The sequence below is a fragment of the Triturus cristatus genome, chromosome 6 (genome assembly GCF_964204655.1).
Source record: "Triturus cristatus chromosome 6, aTriCri1.1, whole genome shotgun sequence".
Lineage (NCBI taxonomy): Eukaryota > Metazoa > Chordata > Amphibia > Caudata > Salamandridae > Triturus > Triturus cristatus.
Genome location: NC_140589.1, coordinates 1773202107 through 1773228109, shown reverse-complemented (window position 1 = coordinate 1773228109; position 26003 = coordinate 1773202107). Strand labels below are relative to the sequence as shown.

Below are 26003 nucleotides of genomic sequence, written 5' to 3'. Positions count from 1 at the left end.
GTATGCTCAATCCAAGGCTTAGAGAGTTGGATATAGGAAATCTACACCACAAAGAAATTATCTCGACATCTTTGATTAATAAAATTCAAAAAAAGATGAGTATCTGGATCAAATTATTAAAAGAGGATAAAGGGCAGGAATGTTCCAGTAGGATCATTGAGAGGTGGAAAAAGAGGGAAAATATTGAAATCAACAAGCTTGTATGGGACAAGATAAATAAATTTAATAAAATAATTTTTCATGGCGCTAATTTTAGACGCATGCAATTTTACAATAAATGGTTGATTTTTAGAACTCACGCTTATCTCCACAGCATCTTTCCCCTAGTTGTTGATAAATGTTTTCGGTGTGAGGAGAAAGGGAACTGGAAACATATTGTCTGGGAATGTCCTAAAATCCAGCCATTCTGGAAGGAAATTGAAAAATACCTCTCCTCTGAGCTTAAAGCCATTATAATATTCGACAACTTAGTTCCTGTACTAGGCTGCTCTATGAGCCACACTCCATATGATGAGTCCCTTTTCATAGCCTCTTTAATAGCCAAATCTCTTATTTTGCAGTCCTGGAAAACCGATCAAGTACCAACTTTTCAGGCTTGGAAGGCAAAATTACTACGAATCCAGGGCAGGGAAAGAAAATATGCACTGAGATCAGGGGCACTCAAGAAATATGAGAAGTTTTGGAGTGTGTTTGAAACGTAGTCTTTTCTACTGTATTTTCTGACAGCATTTAATTGTAACTATATCTTCTTAACTAATAGTCTGCTAGATTGTTTCTCCTTACGCATTTCGCACTTTACAATTGCACATTGCACTTTACAATTAAGATCTGAATTGTCGAAATTCGTCGATGTTTTTTGGTTTTACACTTTGCACTTTATAATCAAGTTTCGAACTGATGAATTTGGAAAATGTTTTTACACCTATGTGCCTTGTACCGTATTAATTTTACTACAAATGTGTTCTGTATTGATGATTTTGTCTTTATGAACTCTCAATAAAAAGAATAAAAAAAAAAAAGATGTTATTCTTAACTGCCATCGAGGGCAATTGAAGGTCAAGGACATCAGCCACCCTCCACACCACCATGGTGTATGAGGCTCCCTCCTCCATAGCTACAGCACGGGGAAAAATCATACCAGTATCTGGAGAGATATCCAGTCCACTGGCTTTACTCAGTTCTTCACAACAGTCCTTGATTGGGTCTTCTTCATATAGCTGGTATTCTCCTGGTTCCAGCGATCCCTCCCACTCTTCCCTGAGTCCTAACCCATGGGAATAATCCAGGAGGGAAGGCTCCTGCCGGCGCCGCATTCGGGTGACACCCATCCGGTTCCATATTGGAGTCGGGGAACATAAGGGGGATGACGGCGCCAGGAGTGTCGGCATCTGGACCAGCGTCGGGGAAGGTCGAGTTGGTACGACTGCCACCAGTCTGGATCCAGGAAAGGTTCCATGAGGGTCCACCAGAGCCGCTGGCATTGAACCAGATGGGATTACGTCCAACCCCACAGGGCCTGAATGCGCGCCAGGGTGGCCGGGCCACTCAAATATGAGGCACATGGCCTCACAGAGCTCCTTTAGTTGGGTGGGAGTCGCTCTGGCTCCAGGAAAATCAAGGAGGCAGAGAGTCTGCCCAGGCGCAGGCTCTACCACGGAGCCAGACCTTGAGTGTCAATGCTTCATTATCTAGTCGGCCGACAGACAAAGAGAAATCAAAGACTTCTTTGACTTCTTCTACTTGTGCCTCAACTTACCCGAGTGCCCCGAAGGGCTGGAATGGGACAACCACCTTGGACTCCACAACCACTCCTGGGACCTTCCTCTTGACCGGGACCTTGATTTATGCGGAGTCACATGCAGTGCTGCCATGAGCTTGAAGGATTGCTCACGCAAGGCCTTAGGGTTCATGGCGTGGCAATCGGAAAATGACTGCAGGTCATGGTCATGGTCATGCTTCAAACACCACAGGCTCAGCAGGACTTTAATCCTGTCTTCCTAGATGAGGACAAACATCAAAAAGAACATGACAAAACGTCCATGTCCAGAACAGATCCAATGAAATGGAGCGTCTTGAGTAGAAACCAGGTGTGACTTCGGCACGTTGATATAGTGAACCCCAGCCAATGCAGGATGTCTGCCGTAGTCTGTTGGTGAGATAAGACAGCCTAGTATGAGCACGCCTTCAACTGCCAGTTGTAAAGACTGGCATCCCTGATCTCCGCAAATGAGTTGCAACCACCCCATCACCTTGGTGAACACCCAAGCAGCAGTGATGAGGCCGAAGGGGAACACAGCGAACAGATAGTGCTTGTGGCCCATCGTTCTTAACTATCTTTTTTGATACAGGTTGATTGTGATATACAGTTTTTTATTGTAATCTGTGGATTAATACAATAAAATATCTTACTACCCACGGCGAACTGCAGGTAACGCTCGTGGACAGGCAGGACAGGAATGTGGAAATCTGCGTCCTGCAAGTCCATCGCTACCATCCGGTCTTCTGGGTCCAGGGTAACTAGGACCTTAGCAAGGGTGAACATCTTGAACTTCTTCTTGAGGAAGAAATTGAGAGAGCGCAGGTCGAGGATAGGACAAAGGCCTTCATCTTTCTTGGGCACTAGAAAGTAGCAAGATTAGCAACCATCACCCACTTCTAGCGTCGGCACTCTGTTTATGGCTCCTTTGGCCAAAAGAGTCATCACTTCCTGGAGGAGAAGGAATAGCTGGTCCTCCGTCAGCAAGCCATAAGAAGATGGCATGGAGGAAGGGGTAGTCTTGAAAAAGAGGGAGTAGCCCCTTTGGACAATCTGCAAAACCCACCTGTCCAATGTTATGGCCTGCCAGCGGTGCCCATGATGATAAACTGGCAGACTAGGAGGGATTGGAGGCTGCAGCTGCTGGGGGGTGGTGGACTGATCCGCCTGCATGCTACCTGACCCACTGGGCCAGTAAGTGCTGCATCCATGGTCATGCCGAGGCCGGAAAGCTAGTGCGCTGCAGTGACTGGGCGGGTAAGGACGTGGCTGTGCACACCATTCTTGGCCGCGAAAGGCAGATTGGGTCCCCTGGAACAGGGCAGAGGAGGTGGGCAATTGTACTGTTCACAGGAGCCTGTGTGTTGGGTTCACACAAAGTCGCAAGCAGGACATCAGTAAGTGTTTCGTAGAATGGGAGAAGTGGTTTGGAAGGGGACACTCCCAGTTGAAGCACTTCTGTCGAGACATTAGTCTTGACTGCCACTTAGGGCAAGCTAAGGTCCAGGATCTCAGCCAGTGCTCACACCCCCATTGCGAATGAAGATCCCTCCTCCATAGCAACAGTAGAGGCAGAAAGCAGGCCAGTACCTGCAGAAGTGGCCAGTCCACTGGCTTTACCCAGATTCCTATACCAGTCCAAGGAGTCAAAAGGCTTATATTCTTTAGGGTCTTGTGCCTCCTCCCATTCTTCCCTGAGTCCTAGCTCATAGGACCTGAAAGTCATGGCTCCAGGCAGCATCGGGCAACGCCCCTCGGTCTCCGTGTAAGGATTGTAAATGGGGATGGCGCCAGCGGTGCAGGGAGTGTCGGCTTTGGGACCGGTGCCAGGGAAGGTCGACATGGTGCAACCGGTGACGATCTGGGTCTATCTGTGGATTTCTAGGGCCTGACTGGCACCGGAGCCGCCTGCGTGGATCCAGTAGACGCCCCTCCCAAACCTGTGGGCCTGAAGACGTGCCAGAGGGAATGGGCCGCCCAAATATGAGGTGCATAGCCTCATGAAACTCTTTCAACTGGGTGGGGGTTGCTTCGGCTCCTGGAAACTTGGCGAGGCGCAAAGCTGGCTGAGGCACTGGCTCAACCGCAGAGCCAGGCCTTGAGTAATGCTTCCTCATCCCGTTGGCCGACGGACAAGGTGAAGTTGAAGCACGCTTCGACTTCTTCTCGTGGCTGGACTTACCCAAATGACCAGACGGCTTAGAATGCGACAAGCATCTCGGACTCCACGACCACTCCTTCCACATCCAGTTTGACACCTGGAGATAATTCTAAGGTAAGAAATCTGTGGCTAGAAGTCTCTGTCAGGACAGCATACAGCCTGTTTAACATAGATCACTAAAGAAAGTTATCATCTTTACATTTAATTACAGTGTTTCTCAGCTATTCATGCTTTGCCACTGCATGAATTTCAAATATAGGGTTGTCGGTAAAATGTGTTATTCCCTTTCTTGTTTACATAATCACCACAATAAATCAGATGAGATCACAGGATTTGCCATCAGTGAAGAATATAGCCTAGAGATGAAGGACAGAAAAATTCATCCACTCAAAAGCGTTGTTTCATATCTATGGATAGTCCAGGTCTTCACATGCAGAAAAATATGAATATATAACCCTTGCATGAGCATTGCACACTGCCATTTTCTTCAATTTCTCCACAACTGCTGAACGAAAATGTACCAAATAAACAAAAAGCATTAGATGGCGTGAAACACTGCACAACTTCCAAATTTGCTGCACTTTGATTTAGCGGTTTTTTACAAATATTTTTGTGGTGAAGTTCTCAAAGGAGGCATCCACAGGGAACGGTGCTTTTTGATGGCCTACCCCACACATATTAGCCTCCTCACCTTTGACCATTTTGTTCCAAATTTGGAAAAATCTCAAACTAGATTTTTGTTTTTGGAAAGTTTGGTGCAAATTGGTTATAAGTTCTTAAGTTATAAGCGAAGCAAAAATTGGCTTTTCCTTTCTGACTAACATCTCAACCATATGAATCTAGGCACATTTGAAATGTAGCACTTTCCAAGTGTATTCGATGCCCGTCACCATGGAAAAAGGTCTCCAATTTTCAGACCTTAAGAATGAAAGTAAATTACTAAGCAGCTATGTATAACATTGTATAACATTACCTGAAATTACTGCAATTTTCCATGACCCATGCTCCTCTCTGGCTATCCGTTCGGCCTCCTCCATCAACAGCATTCCAAAACCCTTTAGAAAAATTGTAAGTGAAAACATTATATTGTCAGATTGCAAGAATGTTACTGGTAAACATCCCACTGCATGGACACACCGTTTCAACAGTCTGACTGGGCACTGCACATTTTGTCAATTACATTAACCTTTAGATTAGTAAGCCATGAAGCCCTTTCAAAATGACAGCCACCTCTCAAAGCAAGACATTAATTTCTTTTTATTAGCATCTATGCCATTCTGAACTTGATCTTTGTACCCAAACTCAAACATCATGGACTGTACGTATCAAGGTCCGCCACCTGCATCATCAGTATGACCCCTTTAGTCACTTTTCCCACCATCCAATATTTACTTCTCCTTCACATAATTAATTTATATTGTTCATATTTACAAAGTGTAATCAAATATTACAAACACCATGACCACGACAAAGTAAATACCATACCAACATTTATTTTAGAAAGGGATGTGAAAACTAAACCATTACAACAACATACCGTATTCATGTGTTGTACAACAAAAGGGCTCTGCTTTGTATTACTCATAGTAAAATATTCTCATATTCTTGCATAAGGTGCATGTAAGTTGTTATTGTAAAGGACAAGTTACTTACTTTCGGTAATACCTTATCTGGTAGAGACATGATCTAGTCGCAGATTACTTACCTTTGAATTTCCCAGGCGTCAGACTGGATCCGGAAGATTTTTCATTGAGCAATACCCCTGCCGGTAGATGGAGTCGGTCGGCTCGGAGTGATACCATCAACGACGTTGTGACGTCCACGTCACCTATATATGCATCACCTCGGCACGCTGACGTCAGTTATTTTCCACGACTTTCCACGCAAGAAGCGCAGAGCCATGAAGTGCACGGACAATGGTTTGTTTTGAACAACTAGGGCCCTGAAAGGGAACAGCCCTGACCCTAAAAACCTGTCCGCAGTGCAAGGAGGATGTGTGGGTAGGTAAAAATAATGCGGCTAGATCATGTCTCTACCAGATAAGGCGTTACCAAAGGTAAGTAACTGGTCCATCTGATAGAGACATCTAGCCGCAGATTCCTTACCTTTGAATAGATAATCAAGCAATACCATCCCAGGTGGAGGGACTGCGGACAAGTTTAGACCAGGAAGTCTTGCAGGACAGAACGGCCAAAAAAGGCCGTCCCTGCAGACTTGACTGTCCAGGCAGTAATGCTTGGTAAACATGTGCAGGGAGGCCCATGTTGCTGCCTGACAAAGGTCGAGGACTGGAACTTCACGCTGCAATGCCGTGGTAGCAGCCTTAGCTCTAGTGAGAATGAGCCCTTGCCCTTTAGCCTTCAGGAGGCTGCTTTTTTACCATAGAGAAGAAAATGTTGATGCAGAGGACGACCCATTGTGAGATAGTCCTCTTCTGCACCGCACAAACTTTCTTTGACCCAACCTACCCCAAGAAGAATTGGACATCCACCAGGAAATCTTAAGTGTGGTCAAGGTAGGTTTGACAACGCTCTTTTTGGGTCCAGATGGTAGAGTTGCTCCTCATCTTTAGAGGGATGCAGAAGAACGTAGAAAGTGTGCAAGGTGAGTGATTTCCCCACATGGAATGGTGTTACCACTTTCAGTAAGAAAGAGACCCTAGTGCAAAGCACCAACTTATCAGGGAAGATGTTCAGGTAAGAAAGCTTGGATGACAGAGCCTGCAATTCACTCATCCTCCTGGCAGATGTAATTGCCACTAAAAAGGCTGTTTTGATAGTACTACGCCAACAAATGATGGACGGAATGCTGCATAAATCATACATTTACCCCCAGTTAAGAGATCTGGGTTAAATTCATCGCTCTTTTGCTCACCATGCCACCCTAGTTTAGACCCAGCCATATGCAAATCAGTCTTGACCCTGTGCCTCATGGGAACAGTCCAGACCGAACTGCCAAGCCAGGTCCTCCCTGGACCGAAAATAAGCATCCTAGAACCGGTTTCTGGGTATTACCCTTCATCGGCCAGGCCAGCTTGAATCCAGTGGCACAGTGAGCGACAGACCCACGTCCCACATCCCACTTAGGGTGAAAAGGGCTATGCAAACAAATGATGGACGGAATGCTGAATAAATCATACATTCACCCCCAGTAAAGAGATCTGGGTTAAATCCATCGTTCTTTTGTTCACCATGCCACCCCAGTTCAGTTTCGATAGTAAGCAGCCAGGGGGGCAATTGTGCAGAGGTTCAAATGGAGCACACAATAGAAAGGTAAGAACCAAATTACGGTCCCACTGACGCATAATGAAAGGAAAAGGGGGGGCAGGGAGGGGGAACATATGTCCAAGTCCTTTGAGGAATCTTTTTACACTGGGAGATTTGAATAATGAGGGTTGGTTTGGCAGCCTCAGGAAGTCAGACATGGGCCGAAAGGTACCCTTTGAGAGTGCCCAGTACAGATCCCTGATGGGTAAGGGTCAAATGAAAAGCAAAACATAAGAAACAAACCAGAAAGAGGATCAATAGACCTTCCTTTACAATATTTTACACATTTGTTACACCAACAGGTGTACACAGTCTTGGTAGAGGGACGCCTGGCTACCAAGATAACATTAAAGACTTCGGGAGGAAGGTCGAATGCTATCAATTGCCACCTCTACATCTCCACACAAAAAGGTTCAGAGTAACAGGTTCGGCGTGGAAGACCTTCTGCTTCAACAAAAGATCCTCCCGAAGGGGCAGACTGATCAGAGGATCGATGCTTAGGGTGAGAAGCTCAGGATACCAGACTGTTTGTGCCCAGTCTGGAGTCACAAGAAAGACTCTGGCCTGGTCGCTCCTGATCCTCTTGAGCACTCTGGACAGGAGTGGTATTGGCGGAAAAGCATATAGGAGGCCTGAGATCCTCTCGAGATGAAAAGCGCCTCAGAGCGTGAGCCACCTTGGAAACTCCAGCATGAAAAACTACTGACATTGCGTATTCTTGGCAGAAGCGAACAAGTCTAATCAAGGCTCTCCACGTTGTAGAAAGAGACCTTGTGCCACCTTGATCTGCTAGGCATCGACGGCTGAGTTTGTCCGCCCTGGCATTCAGAGAACCTGCCAGGTGCTGAACCACGAGGGATATGCCCTGTTGTTCCAGCCACGGCCAGAGACGCAGGTCCTCTTGGCAAAAGGTCCATGACCCCAACCCACCCTGTTTGTTGCAGTACCACATGGCAGTGGTGTTGTCTGTGAACACTTGAACCAACTTTCCCTTAATGGAAGGGAGGGAGGCTTTTAATGCCAAATTAATCGCTTGGAGCTCCAGCAAGTTATTGTGCAGTCTGGATTCCGCCAGAGACAAGAGTCCTCTGATCTCCATCTCTCCCAGATGGCCACTCACTCCCAGAAGTGACGCATCTGTCACTGCTCAGTGGTCTGGTTGGGTAAGGGAGAGGGGTCTGCTCTAAACCAATCAGTCGGTTAGCCACCACTGCAGGTCCTGTGCAGTTCTCTATGAAATCTGCACCATGTCAGAGAGATGTCCCTGATTCTGCACCCACTGGAACATCAAGTTCCACTGCAGAGCCCGCATATGCCACATGGCATGTGCCACTAGCAGGATGCTGGGCCGTGAGGCCCAGCAGCCTCAGAGTCATTCTCATCAAGATCCAGGGAAGAGTTTGAAACATCAGTAGCCTGAATTCCTGGACTCGCTGCTCGGAAGGATAGGCCCGTAACTGTACTGTGTCCATCACAGCTCAGATGAAAGGGAGCATCTGAGAGGGAGTCAGGTGTGACTATGGCATGTTGACAGTGAACCCCAGCGAATGCAGGAGGTTCACCGTAGTCTGGAGGTGGGATATGACAGCCTGGGGTAAGCTCACCTTCAACAGCCAGTCGTCGAGATAGGGGACAACTGGCACCCCTGTTCTGCGCAGATAAGCTGCGAGCACCACCATCATCATCTTGGTGAACATCCGAGGGGCGCTAATAAGGCCAAAGTGGAGCAACGGGGAACTGAAAGTGCTTGTGGCCTACCGTAAACCGCAGGTAGCGCCGATGAGCAAGCAGGATGTGAATATAAAAATAGGTGTCCTGCAAGTTCACGCTACCATCAAGTCTCCTGGGTCCGGGGAAGACAAGACCTGAGCTAGATTGAGCATCTTGAACTTTTAGTTTTTGAGGAAATAGTTGAGGGCTCGTAGATCTAAGATAGGGTGCAGGCCCTCTTCTTTTTTCAGGACCAGAACGTAGCGGGAATAACAACCACCACCTACATCTGGAGCCGGAACCCTTTCTATGGCTCCCTTGGCCAAGAGAGACATGACTTCCTCCTGAAGGAAAGTCAGGTCTGAATCAGATTATAATAAAACACAATTCATATCATCATAAGGTGAGGTAGAAGAATTTTAATGAGTGCCTCTGCCCAGCTTCCAATGGATACAAAGTCACCCAGATACTTAAGTGTGTGTATCTGCGTGAGGACTCGATGATAGAGCATGCCACTAATTCAACCAACAGTGGGAGAGAGTCCTTTTAAAAAAACTAAACATTTCCCTGGGGTGGACGCAAATGAGTAAGTGCAGCTCAACATGGTGTATCTTCTCCCTACTGATTTCTTTAATATAATAAAACAAGGACTGCTAAAATACAAACAAAATATTGACCATACATAACTATCTCTTTCCACAAATATCGGCCTATATTAAATTCGTAATTTCCAGACAGTCTCATTTACTATGTGTCATATGACTGGGTTAATATACTATTGTAATCCCAGTTCCAGCATATTTAGGGAGACATTTATGTCAGGCAGCTATTCTAGCAGGCAATTTCCTTTCATCTGTTTTTTTCAATCTGTTTTCATAAGCTGCTCACTAAAAAAAACGTGGATGATTAGAAACCACATGCTCAATACCAAGAAAGACCATTTTGATTCTCGAAGTGATCGTAGGTGTAGGTATACTGGGGGGAACTGATAAAAGACCACATTGATATATTTTCATAAACGCTGTACAACATTGGAATAACTACAAACCTCTGCACCATTATTGGCAACTGCTACTGACATTATCAACACTGATATCAGCTCAAATTGGACAACCTTCAAAGGCCATCTAAATTCTAGAAACCGAGGAAATAGATTGAGCTGGGATGTTTTTGACTCTGCCATTTTGGAATGTTAAATGCTTGCACAAACTTAGATTCGGGGAATACTGTCCAATGCACCAAAAAGGAAGTACAGGATGCTGAATGGATACACTTGCTGTAACTGGAAACCAAAAAAGCAAAGCTTCATCTTAAACACCATAGAGGATTTCTTATTGCAGAGATCTTACACTTGGGGAAATATGCATCTTGGACTGTTGAAAACTGTCTGAAGCTGCAGATTCAACGCTGAGGTAGCACAACAGAACCTCTTGCTCTCACTGGACACTTCATCCATAACATCATATGTTTGCCTGCAGCTAAGATCTTATATTTGGGAAAATATGCAGTCTTGGATTGTGGAATACTGCCACAGGCTACAAAACGGATGACCACGTATTTGTTTTTCTACAAATTAACCTGAGAAATCTCTCCCCAAACTGTTTGAGCAACTGGTTGTACCGGCAGCTGAGTTGGTAGAATCCTCCAACTCATGGAATGTGGTTTGGTGAGATCACTGCGGTGCTCGTTGGTGGAGCCTTCCACTGGAGGGCAGTTGAAGCGCAGTCAAACGAGAGTATGGTGGTGCCTCTGTTATGGCTATAACTTGATGATAATATTAATAAATTTATCCTGAAAGACAACTCATCTGATTCGTGCTCTTTTCCCCATAACAAAAAGGCCCTCCTTGTGTGAAAAAAGGATATTTGTTTCTTTAAACTAATTCCTGCCCTGCAGTCCATTTCTTACAAAGCCATTCCTAATCTTTCACCTGGTGGTGCTAAGGCACCACTTCTCCAAAACGTAATCACAGATATTACAGGCATGAAACGGTCGGGTAGGCCACAGGAGCTTAACACCACGCCACAAGTCACGCGCAAAATCGATTCTTTAAAACCAGACTTTTGTTGTTCATATTGGAGTACTCAGAAGTGTCGGTAAGGAAACTTGCATATAGGAGGTAAGACTCTTACTAGAAAGCAACATGAAAATCAATTACACCACATGCACCAGTAGCTGTGAGAGGAGCTGCTTTGGGGGGGGGGGGGGGGGGGGGGAGGGTCAGCAAATGGAAGTGATGGGGTTACACACACAATGGTACTTAATGGTAGTCCTGAAGATAGAAGAACTGTGGAGATGACACCACTAAACTTAAGTCACTAAAGAAAAACAGGTTCACATTAGTTAAAAGTTCGAGACACCATGAGCTAGATAGATGGAGACAATCTCATTAGACTCAGCAGAGAGTACTTTTTTATCTGGGTGTGAGGTTTCAGAAGCTGCCTAGGTGGGGTGGATAGGAGGGGAGAATTGCAAAAAGCAACTAACAAACTTCTGAGCAGAATGGAAAGATCATGCAAAGGGGATGCTACAACATCAAGGAAAATGAAAGGAATCCAAATTGTGAACACAACAGAAGACCTCAGTGAAGCTACAACTGTAAGATAAACAGTGACCAATCAACAAAAAACAGAAATGTAGACTTTCACTTCACTTTCACTTGGTCATTTTGTTGAAAAGTGTCTTCATGGAAATCCATGGTCTGAAAAAGCATGTGTAGCCTCGTACTCTCTCATTAGATTGGTCTACACTCTGGACCTTTGTTTGAATAATTATTTAGATCTCATTATGCAGCACTTGAGGTACAGTTCCTAGATTGGTTAAGACACAATTCACGAAGAGAGCACCGCTGTCAGCCCTCCAAAAGACAAATGCTCATTAGTGTTCGGCAAACCTTGATAAAGGGCTTTAATGGGATGATCTGTGCTCTGTAATCAATGTGGACAATGGAGCACACCAAAGAACAAATTTGACAGTTTAGCAAAAAGGGAAGCGAATTTAAGCAAGTTGTTCATTTATCAGGTTTAACTTTGCTCTTGGCCAGCACAGTGTTGACATGGTAACTGTCAGATTCTCCAGGCATGCAGAAGAGAGGACTCAACTACGTGGAGTGTGATAACCTATGATGTCCAAGACACCATATTTACTGTGACAGAAAGCATGAAAAGAAAACATGCTTAGCTAAACACACAAATGTGTCAATGGCCATATTTACGGCACCAGACGTATCAACATATCATCTAAAGGCGGCGTTCCGAAGATGAGCCCAGGTTGACTGGATCCAATCCAGATTTCCATGACAAGTCTGTGTAAAAAATCTACAAATAGAGGAAGTTTTCAATTACATGGCTATAATGAAAATGTGACCTGGGTTTGGCCCTCCTGGGCCTGTATTACGTACAGTCTCCAGGAAAGTCAGGTGCAAGTGTGCGCACCTTTTTCCTGTGCCCCGGGGTACAGTCGTATTACAGAAGAGCCCACAGACGCTTGTGCGGCCCCTTCTGTGATATAGATAGCACTGGCACTATCTTAAGCGGGCGGAGAAGCAAAGAGGCCATCAAGGGATGCACAAGGAGGTGGCTTACAGTCATTCCACCATCCGAGGAAGGCCTCTGAAAGTGGGAAAGTGGGGTCCCACACACCCCCCCCCAATTCTTATTCTGTAGGCAGGTGCAGTCACTCATTTAGATCTCCATCCTCATCTGATAAGCAGGCTGCAATATGCCTGTACTGTGAGCGACATGAGCCGCTTCGCCTTTCACTAATGCGCCAACTTCAAGGCAGCCGCAGGTGTGTCTGCTCTGATAGTAGCACATTTGATATGCTATGGCGCACTGTCCCTGTTTGCGTCCAGCACACCTCGTTGCAGATGTGTAGGTGCGCAAATGTGTAATATGGCCCTTTGAATTGGGAGTGGATTACAGAAACCAGGTTGAAGTGGTCATAAGGGAGAAATGCATTGGGGCAACACAGAACAGTGCACTGCACAGTTGCATTTTCCATAATTATACTACTGACATTTGCAGTGAGAGGCCCAGGGAGCGGGAGTGACTCAGCAGTGGCAGAATTTCTAATGAATATTATCATACTATGAAAAAATAATACAAACGTTTCATTAAAGTGACATTGGAAATAGTGAAAAACAGGGAAAAATGTAAACTTGTTTAAGATTTGTTTTTTAACTGGCAACAGGACAGTAAATGTCAAGCAATTAACTAATTTAATTGCCAATTGCAATGAAAACTGCAAACGACAAAAAAGGGTTACACATTGATTTGCAGAGTGAATCAGACCATTAGAGATGGATATCAGGGACTCCAAGGTTAATTATACTTCAGCAGCGACTTCATGTCCAATGCTGTGAATGAAAAGAATGTTTGAACAAGAGAGCTGGACATGCTGCTGATTCGAGGTAGTTGACAAACCAGCAAATGTCTTACAACCATAAATGAAGGCGGTGCACGATTTTAAGAATGCAAAGCCAGACAGAATCAAAAGCACATTCAGAGAAATGTGACCAATATCGAGATAGTCACAGCTACAGAAGGATTCCCAATTGCCTCTGTTCCAGCAGCTGGATCCTATCTCCAAAAGGGGCGTTGCCCAGAGGAAGTGGGCAGACAGGAAGATCCTTTGGAGATCCTTATGGGATTAGAAGAATTCAAGCTAATATGTGGTTTAAGGATGGAATAGATATATATAAAAACATATATTGGTGGCAAAGTGCTCAAGCACTCTTGTGCTAACAGCAGCCACCTTTATTCCCAAACATCACTATAAAGAACTAACTTAAAAAGGTACTTTATAGGGACTTGCTTTCGAAGTCCCTTAGATATTATCCCTTATTGGCCACCACCAGAAAGAGCATTACTGAAGGTAACTTGTTATTCTGATGGATACTTCTAACCGCAAATTCCTCACCTTGTGAATAGATACGAAAGCAGTACCTCCTAAAGTGGCGAGTCCGTGAAATGGCTCAAACCAGAAAGTCCTGCAGGACTGAACATGCAATATGCCACTCCCAGTGGACCGAAAAGTTAAGGCACTAGTGCTTTGTGGAATTATGAATTGATGCACCTGTGGCCTGTAGGACTGAACGGGCAATACGCCAGTCTCAACAGACCTGTTGAGGCAGTAGTGCTTTGTGAACCTGTGCGCTGATGCATACACAGTTGCCTTACAAATATCAAAGACAGGCAACTCCGTGTGCCAACGCAGTGGTAACAGTTTTGGCTCCAGTGGAATGAGCCCGCAGGCCTACTGGAGGCTGATTCCTGGCCAGCCAACAAGTTGTGGATCTTAATATAGAGGACAATCCATCAAGAGACAGTCTGTTTCTCCACCGCGTTGCGCTTCGTTGCCCCAGAGAACCCCACAAAGAGATGATTGTCAACCCAATGTTCCCTTGTAAGATCAATGTAAAGGAAGAACACTTTCCTGGGATCCAGACAAGAGAGTACATTGTTCCTCTTTTGAGGGATGAGGTGGAGCAAAGGGGTTCAGCAAAGTGATGGCTTGTTTGACTTGACTAGGCATCACCATCTTCGGTAGGAATGCAGCTCAAGTTCTTAGCACCAGTTTGTCAGGGAAAAAGGTAGAATAAGGAGGCTAGGTCGAAAGGGCCTGAAGTTCACTTATTTGGCGTGCGGTTGTTATCGCGACCAGGTAGACCATTTTTAGGATGAGCAGGAACAATGAACAGCTGACCATTGGTTCAAAAGGGGTACACATAAGAAAGGTGAGGACTAAACTCGTCCCATTGTGCGATTGCAAAGGGCATTGGTGGAAACATATGCTGCAAACATTCTAAAAAAAACCTTGCAACCAGTGATTTCGAAAAGGACAGATGGTCCAGCAAACATACACAAGCATTGGAAATGCAATAGGGTTAGCATTTATTTGAGTTGGAGCTAATGGTATTGTAAATGGCAATGCCTTTTACTTGTGTGTTATGGAGTGTATGTATGTGGTGTGTAGTGGATTTATGTGGAATTGACTAGTTGTGGAATTGCGTGGCGTGGAATTGTCTGAAGTCGATTTGTGTAGTGGAATTATTTGGCATGGTGTGCTGTGGAATTATGTGAATAGTAATTATGTGGTATTGAGTATACTAGAATTATGTGGTGTGGCACTGTTATGGTGTGTAATTATGTGGAATGGTATTTTGTGTTGTGGAGTTTAATTATGTGGTGTGCTGTTGAATTTTCTGGCCAGATATGAAAGTGTGTGGTGTGGAATGGATGTATGTGGGGTGTTGTGTAATTATGTTGTTGAGTTGTATTATGTGGTTTGGTGTTGAATTACATGGAGTGGATTGGAAATGTGTGGTGTTGAATTATGTGGCTTGGAACTGTGTGGATAGCTTTACATAATTGGTGATGAAAACAGGTAGGAGCTAAGATCCAGTTCTGTGTGTTTGGGTGTTAAAAAAAAAAAAAAGAAAGAGTTAGAGCTATTGGCAATGTAAATGTCTCTTACCTGTGTGTTATGGAGTGAAGTGGATGTATGTGGTCTGTACTGGAATTATGTGGGCTGGATTAGAATTGTTAGTTGTGGCATTGTGTGGCGTGGAATTGTGTGTTGTGGAGCGGATTTGTGTAGTGGAACTATGTGGCATGGTGTACAATGGCATTATGTGGATAGTAATCTGTCTGAGAGTATTGAATTATGTGGAGTGGGATTATGAGTCATGGAGTGTAATTATGTTGAATGGTATTTTGTGTTGTGGAGTGTCATGTAGTGGAGTTTAATGATGTGCTGTGCTGTTGAATTTTGTGGTATGGTGTTGAATTATATGTTGTGATTTGGATATATGTGGTATGTTGTGGAATTATGTGGTTTGGTGTGGAAGTATGTGGTTTGGAATGGATTTATGTGGAGTTGAACAGTGTGGCATGGAACTGTGTAGCATTGAGTGAAATTATGTGAGTGGGATTATGCTGCATGGTGTGGAGAATATTTATGTGTATTTTTGTTGTTTATCCGCACTGGCATTTAAAGATCCCTCCAGGAAAATCCCCTGATGAGCCAGCCAGCTCCTGAAGCACAGATCCTCATAACACAAAACTTGACTCCAACCCACCCTGCTTGTTGCAGTACAACACAGAAGTGGTATTGTTTGTGAGAACCTGCACCAGCCCCATTTAATGGTGAGTGTCAGAAACCCGTTCAAAGGGTCCTGGGGCACGTAGGGGTTACTGGGCCCAATCGTCAGGGTTGAGGCCTTTTACTACTGATGTCCCGGCGCCCGACCTACTATGGATCCTGAGCAACTGGGCCAAGTACTCATTCAGTACTTGACTTCAGGAATAGCGTGATCGGAGCAGTCCACGGCTCCGAGAGGAGAGGGGATTGGACTCCGGTGGATACAGAGAAGTGAATACAGGCTCACAACTCAAATTGTATGCAACAGCAGCAATAAATCATTGTTGAGCTAAATACTCACTTTAATGAAAAAAGAGAAGTATTTTATTTCTACTGTTAACAACACAGAGAAAAATACGACATTCACAAACAACTGCACAATCCCCCTGAGGTTGGGGCTTCAATGTTTCTTTAGGTGGTTCCCTGCGGTCCCACTCCCTCCTTGCTCTCAGAGTTAGTGGTTATTCCTCATTCACATCCAGCCCCACTAGCAGTCAGAGTCTCAGGAGTTCACTTTCACTCTCCTTGAAAGTCAATAGTGTACCACAGTGAATGTGCTATTCTAGCCAGCAAGTTCCCCTGGGATGGAATGGCCCGAATTCAGTCTTACGCACACATACATGCTTGGAGGGTCTGGAGTTCCCTTGCATCAGAGGGGCTGGTCTAGAAAAGTTCACTTCACACAGGCCAGGCTGCACTCGCTGATCCCCAATATCCTTCACACACGGTTGCACTCCTGTGATGACTAGAGTCCTTGAGGGTCCTCGTTGCAGGTAGGTTATTTTTGTCTCTCCCACGATGGAGGAAATATGACAAGAAGTTTCCGGGGCTAATCCCTTGTGTCGGGATAGATGCCTTGGGGTGTTACCACAGTGGGCCCCCTCCTCCGATCGGTGCAGCGCTCAGCAAAGTTCACTTGCGGCAGCCCCTCCTGGCATACAGAATCCTTAGCTGCAAGTGGGCTCCTGCCCAATCGGCATATCGTTCAGCAAAGTTCACATTGTGACAGCCCCTCCTGGCAGAAGGGGTTGCTGATACTTAGTCGCACACAAACTTCGGCTTGATGAGCACAGTGTTCACTACAGCTCACTTCATGGCAGCCCTCTCCAGGCATATGGGGGCCGTTGACTTCGTCCCTGCAAACCCAATCAGTGCAGCAGCTGTTTCCTCACACTTCACAATGGTAATCCACTCGAAATTGGATCTCGCTCCCTCCACCACTCTCCTTTTCCTCACAGGGCACACTGGTCTTGGCAAGCATGAAGGTGCTGGTGCCCCAGGCTCTGCGGCAGGTGGTCTTTGATTTCCTGGGAGCTGTTCCCTCACCCAGCAGGGAGACTAGCAGGCATAGGCACCCAGCTCTGGTCACAGGCAGAAGTCTTGCAGAGTCTACCTTCCTCACACAGACAGTATGGCCACTTGGCAGATGACAATTTGTGGGTTCTCAAACTGCACTTCTTACAGTCCATTTCCAGACACCAAATGAGATGTAGATCATTTTCTTTAAAATTTATGTTGGAGGGCTGCTTCTTTTGAAATGCCCACTCCTCTGCTCTATTCTTCCATTTGAAAGCAGTCTGTCACAGCAGGAGTGACTCCGAAGCTGATAGGCCCACGACACAGTCCATGGGATTGACCAGCGGCCATACCCACATGTCAGCCATAGTGATATGTATATCAAAAGGTTAGCCCAGGGCCCCAGTCCTACTCTTTATGATTCGCTTATCAGCCCCATCTCCTTCTTTAAATGTGCTCAGGCCCCTTCCTTGTGACGTCTCACTGAATCAAACTGCACACTTTAAGTGTGCAAGGGAAACCTGACTCTCACCTCTCCAGTGTGTCCCCCATCCAGCTTACAGGAGTGCAGTAATAAACAAACCCTTTCTGTTTCTCTTCCCGGGATCATCGGTACCACGCCGCCACCCGAGGACCGAGCCAGCCCAAACTGGAACAATACCCTGGGAGGAGGAGGACGTCAGGAAGGAAGGAACCCCGAGGAAGCGAGAAAGAGACTCCACTACCATATTACCGACCCACTCCTATACGCCGACGTGTGCACAAAACAATAAAAATCCTTGAAGCACCATAACGGTCTCCAGTAGTATCTACCCGCTCACACAGTCTCTTTGCAGTTCCTAATAGAGGTTGCAAAAATATTCTGCTCCTGTGGCCTTCGCCTCCAACATGTGATCATTAAGTATATTCAGCAATACCACCAAGGGATCGCTAGGGATACGACTGCCCAGATTCTGCTGACTCCTTTTAAAAGTACTTACGGAGGGTATGCCACTGGGATGCCCAGTCCTTATATCTACATGCCGGTCTAGGTCCAGTTCCCAGGCCCTTTGATAAGACCATTTGGGTCTAAAAGGTCTTTTCATCAGTATCCGAATAGCGACCCAATCAGACCCTACGTAGCGTCATACGTGCCCAACAGTTTTTCCAAAAGGAGTTAGGGGTCTAATTGCGGCTTCCTTAATCTCGGACTACAAGACCCAGTGCCTTAATTAGGCATATTGTATTCTATCCATTTTAGTCAACTTGAATTCTATTTTGAAGTCATTAAAAGGTTTAATTGTTCCTTTGTAAAACATGTCTCATATCGTAAGGCAGCCACCGTTTCTCCATGCCCAGAACCTCCTCGGATTTAATACTGGTGTAAATTCAGGGTTCTAATGAATCGGCCTCTTGTTTGGATAGGCCTGCATATTGGATATATGGTCTCAAATCATTAAGACTGTCTTAGTCTTGGTAGAGATAAGAAATATATATCAAGTTATGTCTCCTGGTTCGAAATAGCCAAAGTAGGCCCCAAACGTCCCTGCTTGCTATTGCTCAATTTATAAAAAGCCAACGCTTTTCTGTTTTCTAGCGCTAAACAATCCACCAGCACCCTGTGGTGGGCCGCCTGGTAATATTTAATCACATTCGGGAGTGATAAGCCTCTCTGCCCTATGTGAGCCATCGATAATTTTTGCTTAGTCTTGCCCTGTCACCTCCTCCGACATATTTTATGACAAGTTACTGTAACAATTGTAATTCTGTGTGTGGTATGGCCATAGGAATCGCTTGGATCAGATAGCGCAGACGTGGTAGTATATTAATTTTCACCACATCAATTCTTCTCATCCAGGAGATAAAGTGCCCTCTCCATTTAGCTAGATAAGCCAACATCTGAGGCCTCAGCCGAGACCAGTTAGTAATGTATACTCCGAGGTATTTAACTAAGTGTTTGGCCTCATTCATTGGACAGATCTCTCTTAGGCATGCTTCCTGTTCTTTGGGGACCAAGATGTTTAAGATTTTTGACTTATCTTTATGTATACTAAAGCGCTACCCTTTCATAATCCTGCAGGCAGTTCAGGGCTGCAGTTAAGGACGTTTCAGGTGTCGTGGGAGTCACAAGGATATGGTCAGCAAATAAGCTGATTTCATGTATCTCACCCCCCAAACGTTACTCCCTGTATCTCAGGTTGGGATCGTATCCATGTGACAAGGGGTTCAATCGTCAGGGCAAAGAGCGGGGATGTACGCAGGCATCCCTGGCAGGTGCCTCTCTGTAGCGTAAACGTATCTGTAGAGGTACCATTAACCCATAAGATAGCCTCGGGCTGGGCATAGTTAGCTTGTTTATCCATTATTTTAATTTTGGACCTAGGCCTATTCTGTCCAGATTGGTTCAGAGGAATCCTCAACTCACCCTAATAAACGCTTTCTCTGCTTCAAGTGACACTATGAGAGCCTGGATTCGTTTTTTTCTGCATTTCTCTACTATTAGCCTCTTTTTGCACATTGTCTGCACCTTGCCTGTCCCTGGCAAAGCCTACCTGGTGACAGTCAACACGGTTCACAAAGCACTGAGAGGACCCTATTGAGGGATTTTTTACTTCTGTATTCAGAAGTGCTCTGGACCTGTACGATTTGCAGTCTTCACTAAGTTTCCCAGGTTTATGGATCCCACCAGATCAACCATCCTTGTTAGCGGGGATCTGTTAGAAATTGGGTTTCTGGCAGGCAGATGTATATACCTTGTCCAAGCAGAAACCAAAATCCTAGTGAGGGTAAGTCACACTCACACCATAAATTTACCTGTGCTCACCCTCTGGTAGCTTTGCACAGAACAGGCAGGCTTAACTTAAGAGGTAATGTGTAAAGTTTTTCTACAACACTTCAAACAGTAACACTGAAAGCACCAGGTTAGAAAAATAGATTATAATTTTATAAATAAAACAAGACCAAAACGACAAAAATCCACTAAGTAGAAGTCAAGAAATAAATGTTTAATGAATAAAAGTAAAAATAGCACTTAAAGAAATAGGCGTGTAGGGGGTTATGTGGTCGTGCTCAACTGCAGCAAAGTAAAGAGTTCAGGTCGAATGCGATGGAGCGCAGGCTGAGTACAGGAGCCACACAAGACCCGCTGAACAAAAGTACCTTGGTCCCGGTCTAAACAGCGAGATGTAGGGTGCAGCCGAGCGATGCGTCTGTGTCGATCCCATAGTCGAGGTGATGCATCGATTTTCTCCAAGCAGTGATGGCGATAAGCCGGTTCAGAAGACGAAGCACTGGTTCAGAGATGGTTTGGTTTCGAGTACGATGTGCTGGGTTTCTCCACGCAGTCGAGGGGATGCATTGATTATCTCTCACTGCAGTGGCGGCTATGCAGTGATTCCGATGCGTCGGTTCTGATGGTGATATGCTGATTTCAAGTGTGATGCGCCAGTTCTGTTCCCGCGACAGTGGCGATGCATCAGTTCTGTTTCACGCAGCAGCAGATGCACAGATTCCACTGGAGCAAGCACCTGGATTTTCTTCCAATTGTCCAGGCACAGGAGCGGGGGTTAAGACTTTGATATCCACATGTCTTGAAAAAGGAGGCAAGCCAACATGCCCTTGGAGATCACTCTGTGTTCAAGTAAGTTGGTCCAGTTCTTCCTCAGCAGGGCAAAGGGTAGCACAGCACCAAAGCTGTTCTTCCAGAGTGGCAGTCCTTGCAGCAGCAAGCAGTTTCTTTACAGATCCAGAAGAGTCTGATTTGGGGGGGTCAGGGAGACCCAGTACTTATACCAAGTTGTGCCTTTGAAGTGAAGATGACTTCAAAGAGGGGATTTGCAGTGCAGGGAGGTCCTCCCTCCCAACTCTGGCTTCAGACTCACTGCAAGGGGTATGCAGCCCTTTGTGTGGGGGGACAGGACACTGCCTATTCAGATGTAAGTGTCAGCTCCTCACTCCCATTCTGCTTAGGATTACCCATCAGGATGTGGATGGCCACTCGGTCACATGTAACCTTCCTTTGTGTATGGCTGTCTAAAGGGAATGCACAAAGTACAGCTAGCACCCACTCCAGACATGTATTGGAGACAGGTTGCAGGCACACAGAGCTAAGCGCAGAGAAATTCCAATTTTCTAAAAGTGGCATTTTTAAAGTAGTAATAATAAATTCAACTTTGCCAGCAACAAAGATTTCTTATTACCATTCCAATTGTATGAAACATGACAGAGCTACTCCCTCTCAATCAGAAATTACAGCTTATAAGTGTACTAAGGAATTCCTAATGTTACCTATGAGAGGGGTAGGCCTCACAGTAGAGAAAAAAACAAATGTGTATGTTTTTCACTACCAGGACATGCAAAATGTAAAAGTGCATGTCCTACCTTTAAATTATCCAGCACCCTGCCCTATGGGCTACCAAGGGCCCTCCTTAGGGGTGACTTATATGTAATAAAAGAGGTGTTTAAGGAATGGCAGGGTTTTTATTAATGCCAAGTCGAAATGGCAGTGTAAAAAGCACACACAGGCTCTGCAGTGGCTGGCCTGACACATGTTTTAAAGTGTTACTTGTGTGGGCAGCACAATCAGTGCTACAGGTCAACTGATAGCATTCAATTAACAGGCCCTGGGCACATGTAGTGCACTCTATTATGGACTTGTAAGTAAATTAAATGTGCTAATTCGGTATGAGCCAAAGTTACCTTGTGTAGAAGAGCGCGTGCATGCACTTTAGCACTGGTTAGCAGTGATAAAGTGCTCAGAGTCCTAAATCCAACAAAGACAATGTCAGAAAATGAGGAGGAAGACAAAAACTTTGGGGTGACCCTTCAGAGAGGGCCATTTTCTATCAGGGCAACAATCCCAGTTTCCTGGAAGGAACTGAATAAATCTGTTAGAGGTTGTAGCATGAGTGCTGAACATTTCCTATAAAAAGCATGTAAGGCCATCTGGGCCTGGCAGGTTTTGTAGTTTAAGTGATTTAGTGGCATTTAGAACCTCTTGTGTTGATATGGGTTCATCTAGATGCCTCTTCCAGTCCGGTGGTACCGTGGGATGCAGGGGCTTGTTTAAGTATGAAGCTATAGCTGGCGCTTCTTCCAGGCCCAAGGAGTAAAGCTCTCTGCAAGTGTTTTTTCCTCTTTCCACTCCCTACCCTCTGGTGCGCTCTCTCATTTTCTGTACCCTCATTTTGTGGGTCAATATTTTATAAGTCTGGTTTCCCTTTTCGTAAAACAGTTGTTTTAGTCTAAGCAATGTTGTTTCTTCCTTTTCAGTTATAAGGACCGTAAGATGCCCTTGGACATTGTCCCTTTCTCTTTCTGTTTGTCTCGAAAGCTGCTACTTATGTGTAGCTTCCACTCGTTCCAGTTCCTACAAAAGGTGCTGCTCCTGGAGTTTTTCTTGCCTTCGTACTTTAGTCATCAAAGAGATGTCTGTTCACCGGAATTTTGTTTTGAAACATCTTAAATGTTATAGGAAGTGCCTTTTGGGCAATTTTCACTGAAATAACTGCGTATAGTTTGGGTTAGTTCTTCCTGATGTGCTCTATCTCAAATAAGGTGTGACTGATACCTCCATGTTCATTGGTCCATGTCTGTGACAGTGTCTAGTAGCACCAAGTCAACATGACTATTGCCTAAGATAGTACCCTTTTGATCTGTGTGTCTAAGACCCTCCCCATCAGGGGACAACATATGAAGAACATGTTGATGCGTGTGCATGATTTGGGTACTTGTGAGTAGAAGAAATATTGTTTGCTCCCCGGATGTAGGTATCTCCTGCTGTCTACCAGGCTTAACTCAGTAAATTGTGCCTTCAGTTTTTTTGAGGCTGCTCTTGATGCATACCTAGTGTGTGGTGCCCTGTCTCGCTCATCATCCCAAATCAGAGTGAAATCCCAAATCAGACTGAAATCCCAGTCTCCAATGATCCCTTCTTCTCAAGGGCCTACTAAGGTGCTGAGGATGGGGGTGAGAAATTGCTCCTGGTGAGGACTGGGAGCATAAATGTTGATAAGTGTGAGGGGAGAGCAAAATCTGGATCAACAAACGTAGCATCAGACTCCTGCCCTCTTTATCTCTCCTACTGTGTTGTATCTGTATCGGGACATCTTTTCTAATCAGTGTTGCTACTCCAGATATTATTCTTTTGCTAGATGCCTAATTTTGAGCGTGGTAGTCCATGCATTTCATTCTAAATTGGTCCTGTCTCAGAAGATGCGTCTCTTTACAAATATGACGTCCACCCGTTGTTGTCTTAAATATCGCAGCACCATGGATCGTTTCAGTGGTAAGTCAATGGCCCTTAAGTTTAAAGTAAGGAATTTAATGATGCTGTGTGAGTTATACAAGTCTTGGGACCCAAGTCCCATGCAACCGCCTTGCTGAATGCTGTATGATAAATTGTGTGCATAACTACTAGACCTTATATACCAACAATTCCCTCTAAGAGGGTATGGACTCCCAAGCCTCTGTGTAGTGATCACATGCCCGACCTCCTCTATCTCTTCAGGACAAACTGGGGTCGGTGTGCATAGTGTGAATAGTGTGCGTTACGTCAGTATAGTGTCATCAATTCCTCCCAATCCCATCCCCCTTTGCAAGCAAGGCTGCTAAATGTGAGTCGGGGACTCGTTTACTTCACCAGTTGTGTGGCTCTCCAGTTCCTACTCTCCACAAACCACCCCACATCGGTTCATATGTATTTGCCCTCAAGTGTTTGCTCACCTCTTCAAGGTCAGCAATTTCCTCAAATGCTAGTCATCTGCCTACGTGTTTGGGCAAAGATTTGCGGAGGCTACTCCAGGGCAGGCAGCATGGGGTGGCCCTCTTATTTACCAACTGCCAGTCACCCATTAGCAAAGCCTAGACCCCTTTCATTACTACCATGTAGCCCGAGGCACGGGGCCCACCTTGCATCCTCCTATGGTGCTCGTTTACTATGGGCTGTCAGGTCTGTACAGCTCTGGGTCCTGTCCTGATCAAGGCATCAGTATTCCTCTTCAAGAGCAAGCACCTACCAGCCCTCTGCTGGTGTTTTAACAATGTTGTCAGTCCCTTCCAAGTGAACTGTAGGTCTTCAGAAAGTAGCCACCTGTAACGTATCTGTCTCTTGTTTAGTTCCAGAGTATGCCTTTGAATTCTCTCTGTTTCTGAAGCAGCGCTGTAGAGAGGTCTTGGAACAGAGAAACCTTAGTGTTGTGGTAAATAATTGTACTTGATTTGCGAGCAATTGACATTATGCGTTCCTTTATGGGAAAGCTAGACAGCTTAACCACTATGTCTCTCGGTTTCACTTTGCTTCTGCGTTTTTGTGTCCCACTCTGTGCACTCTCTCTATATACCTATTACACAGTCTGAATCAGTTCGGAGGATCGCCCTTAACAGTTCCAGAACACACAGGATCATGTTGACGTTCTCCTTTGCTTCTTTCAAGTAACGCATCTGTTGGAAAGGACCCTTTCGAGGGTGCTTTCCCTTGACTGTTTGCATTTTGCCTTCCCAGTTTTCTGCTGCTCTTGATGCTAGCCTTAGGACTTGAGCGTGTTTGCACTGGTGTGCAGTGTCAAAGCGCTGGGCTCATCATATACATACTGTGATGCGGAGTATATATGATTAGCTGATTTGAGTTTGCTGTAAGTCCCTTGTCATGGTATAAGACCCATACCAGGGGCATGTAGTTCCAATGCACCTCCGAGGGCCTGCCGCACTGGTTGCATCATCCAAGGAGGTAGCTCATCAATTGTGACACAGGTTTGCCCTGGTGGGGCCTGTATGCATGTGTTACTGTTACTTGTTTGGCGTTTAGAAAGCTACGTGCCAAGGTTCTGCATATCTCCTGCTATATCGGAGTTCTCCTTGGTGACAGGGAGCGGCGTTGGGAAGAGGTTGGACAGGTCTGTGTATACATTACCTGCAAGAGTTGTGAATGACACAGGATGGTGTGTTCGGTACGATGGGGCCTGCTTCTCACACTGGATTAGCATGAGGGGGTGTAGGTAAAAGCTGTTGATCATTATTTACTATGGGAAGAATAGTAACATTATAGTATTTGTAACAGAGGGCCATAAACTAGGGGTTTACTGAAAACTGCGGACCTTTGACTCTGAAGAGTCTTTCTGGGATGGTTACATGGGGGTGAAATAGGCACCTGCATTCCAAGGGGCAGTGTCTTGGGCCGATTAAAGATTGTGATTATACTTACCGGGGTAGGATGGAAGACAGGACACAATTTAGAGAGGGCCTGTGCATTTTAAAGGTGGTCTTTTGAACTGATCTTATCTTCAAAGGCCATGGTGGGTATAATTACAGGGGCTTCGGCCTCTGAAAGTGGAGACACTTTTGGATTTCAAACCATACTACGCTGGTTCAATACTGGGACATTGACACGGGGAATCATTAGGATAGGAGGGACTGCAACTCGACCACCCGCAGACCTCCGTTGGTTTGGAGCTTGAGTAGCTCCAGGAAGGGGACTATCACTTGGTGGATTTTGTCTGCACGTTGCTGGTCTGTAGATAAGTGCCAACTGTCGTGGCCTGGGTCTCAAAGTACTCTCCAAGACGCAGGTGAGCTGGCCTCCTGTCCCCAAGATCCCAGGGACACAAAGGATCTCACTGTCTTCACGAGATCGTAAGGATTGCACTGGGTGAGGCGGAGGCAGGTGGAAGTGGTGGTGGTTGGGACAAGGACCATC

General features: G+C 45.5%; 1 protein-coding gene across 1 annotated transcript in view; it reads right to left on the bottom strand.

The window, feature by feature from the left end:
- The window catches only part of ELP3 (elongator acetyltransferase complex subunit 3), a 797912-nt gene that overhangs the window by 100004 nt on the left and 671905 nt on the right, over positions 1-26003 (bottom strand). The window contains exon 14 of the mRNA XM_085613064.1: positions 4891-4972. Coding sequence (XP_085469190.1) covers positions 4891-4972 — 82 coding nt within the window. The remainder of the gene's footprint in view (positions 1-4890; positions 4973-26003) is intronic.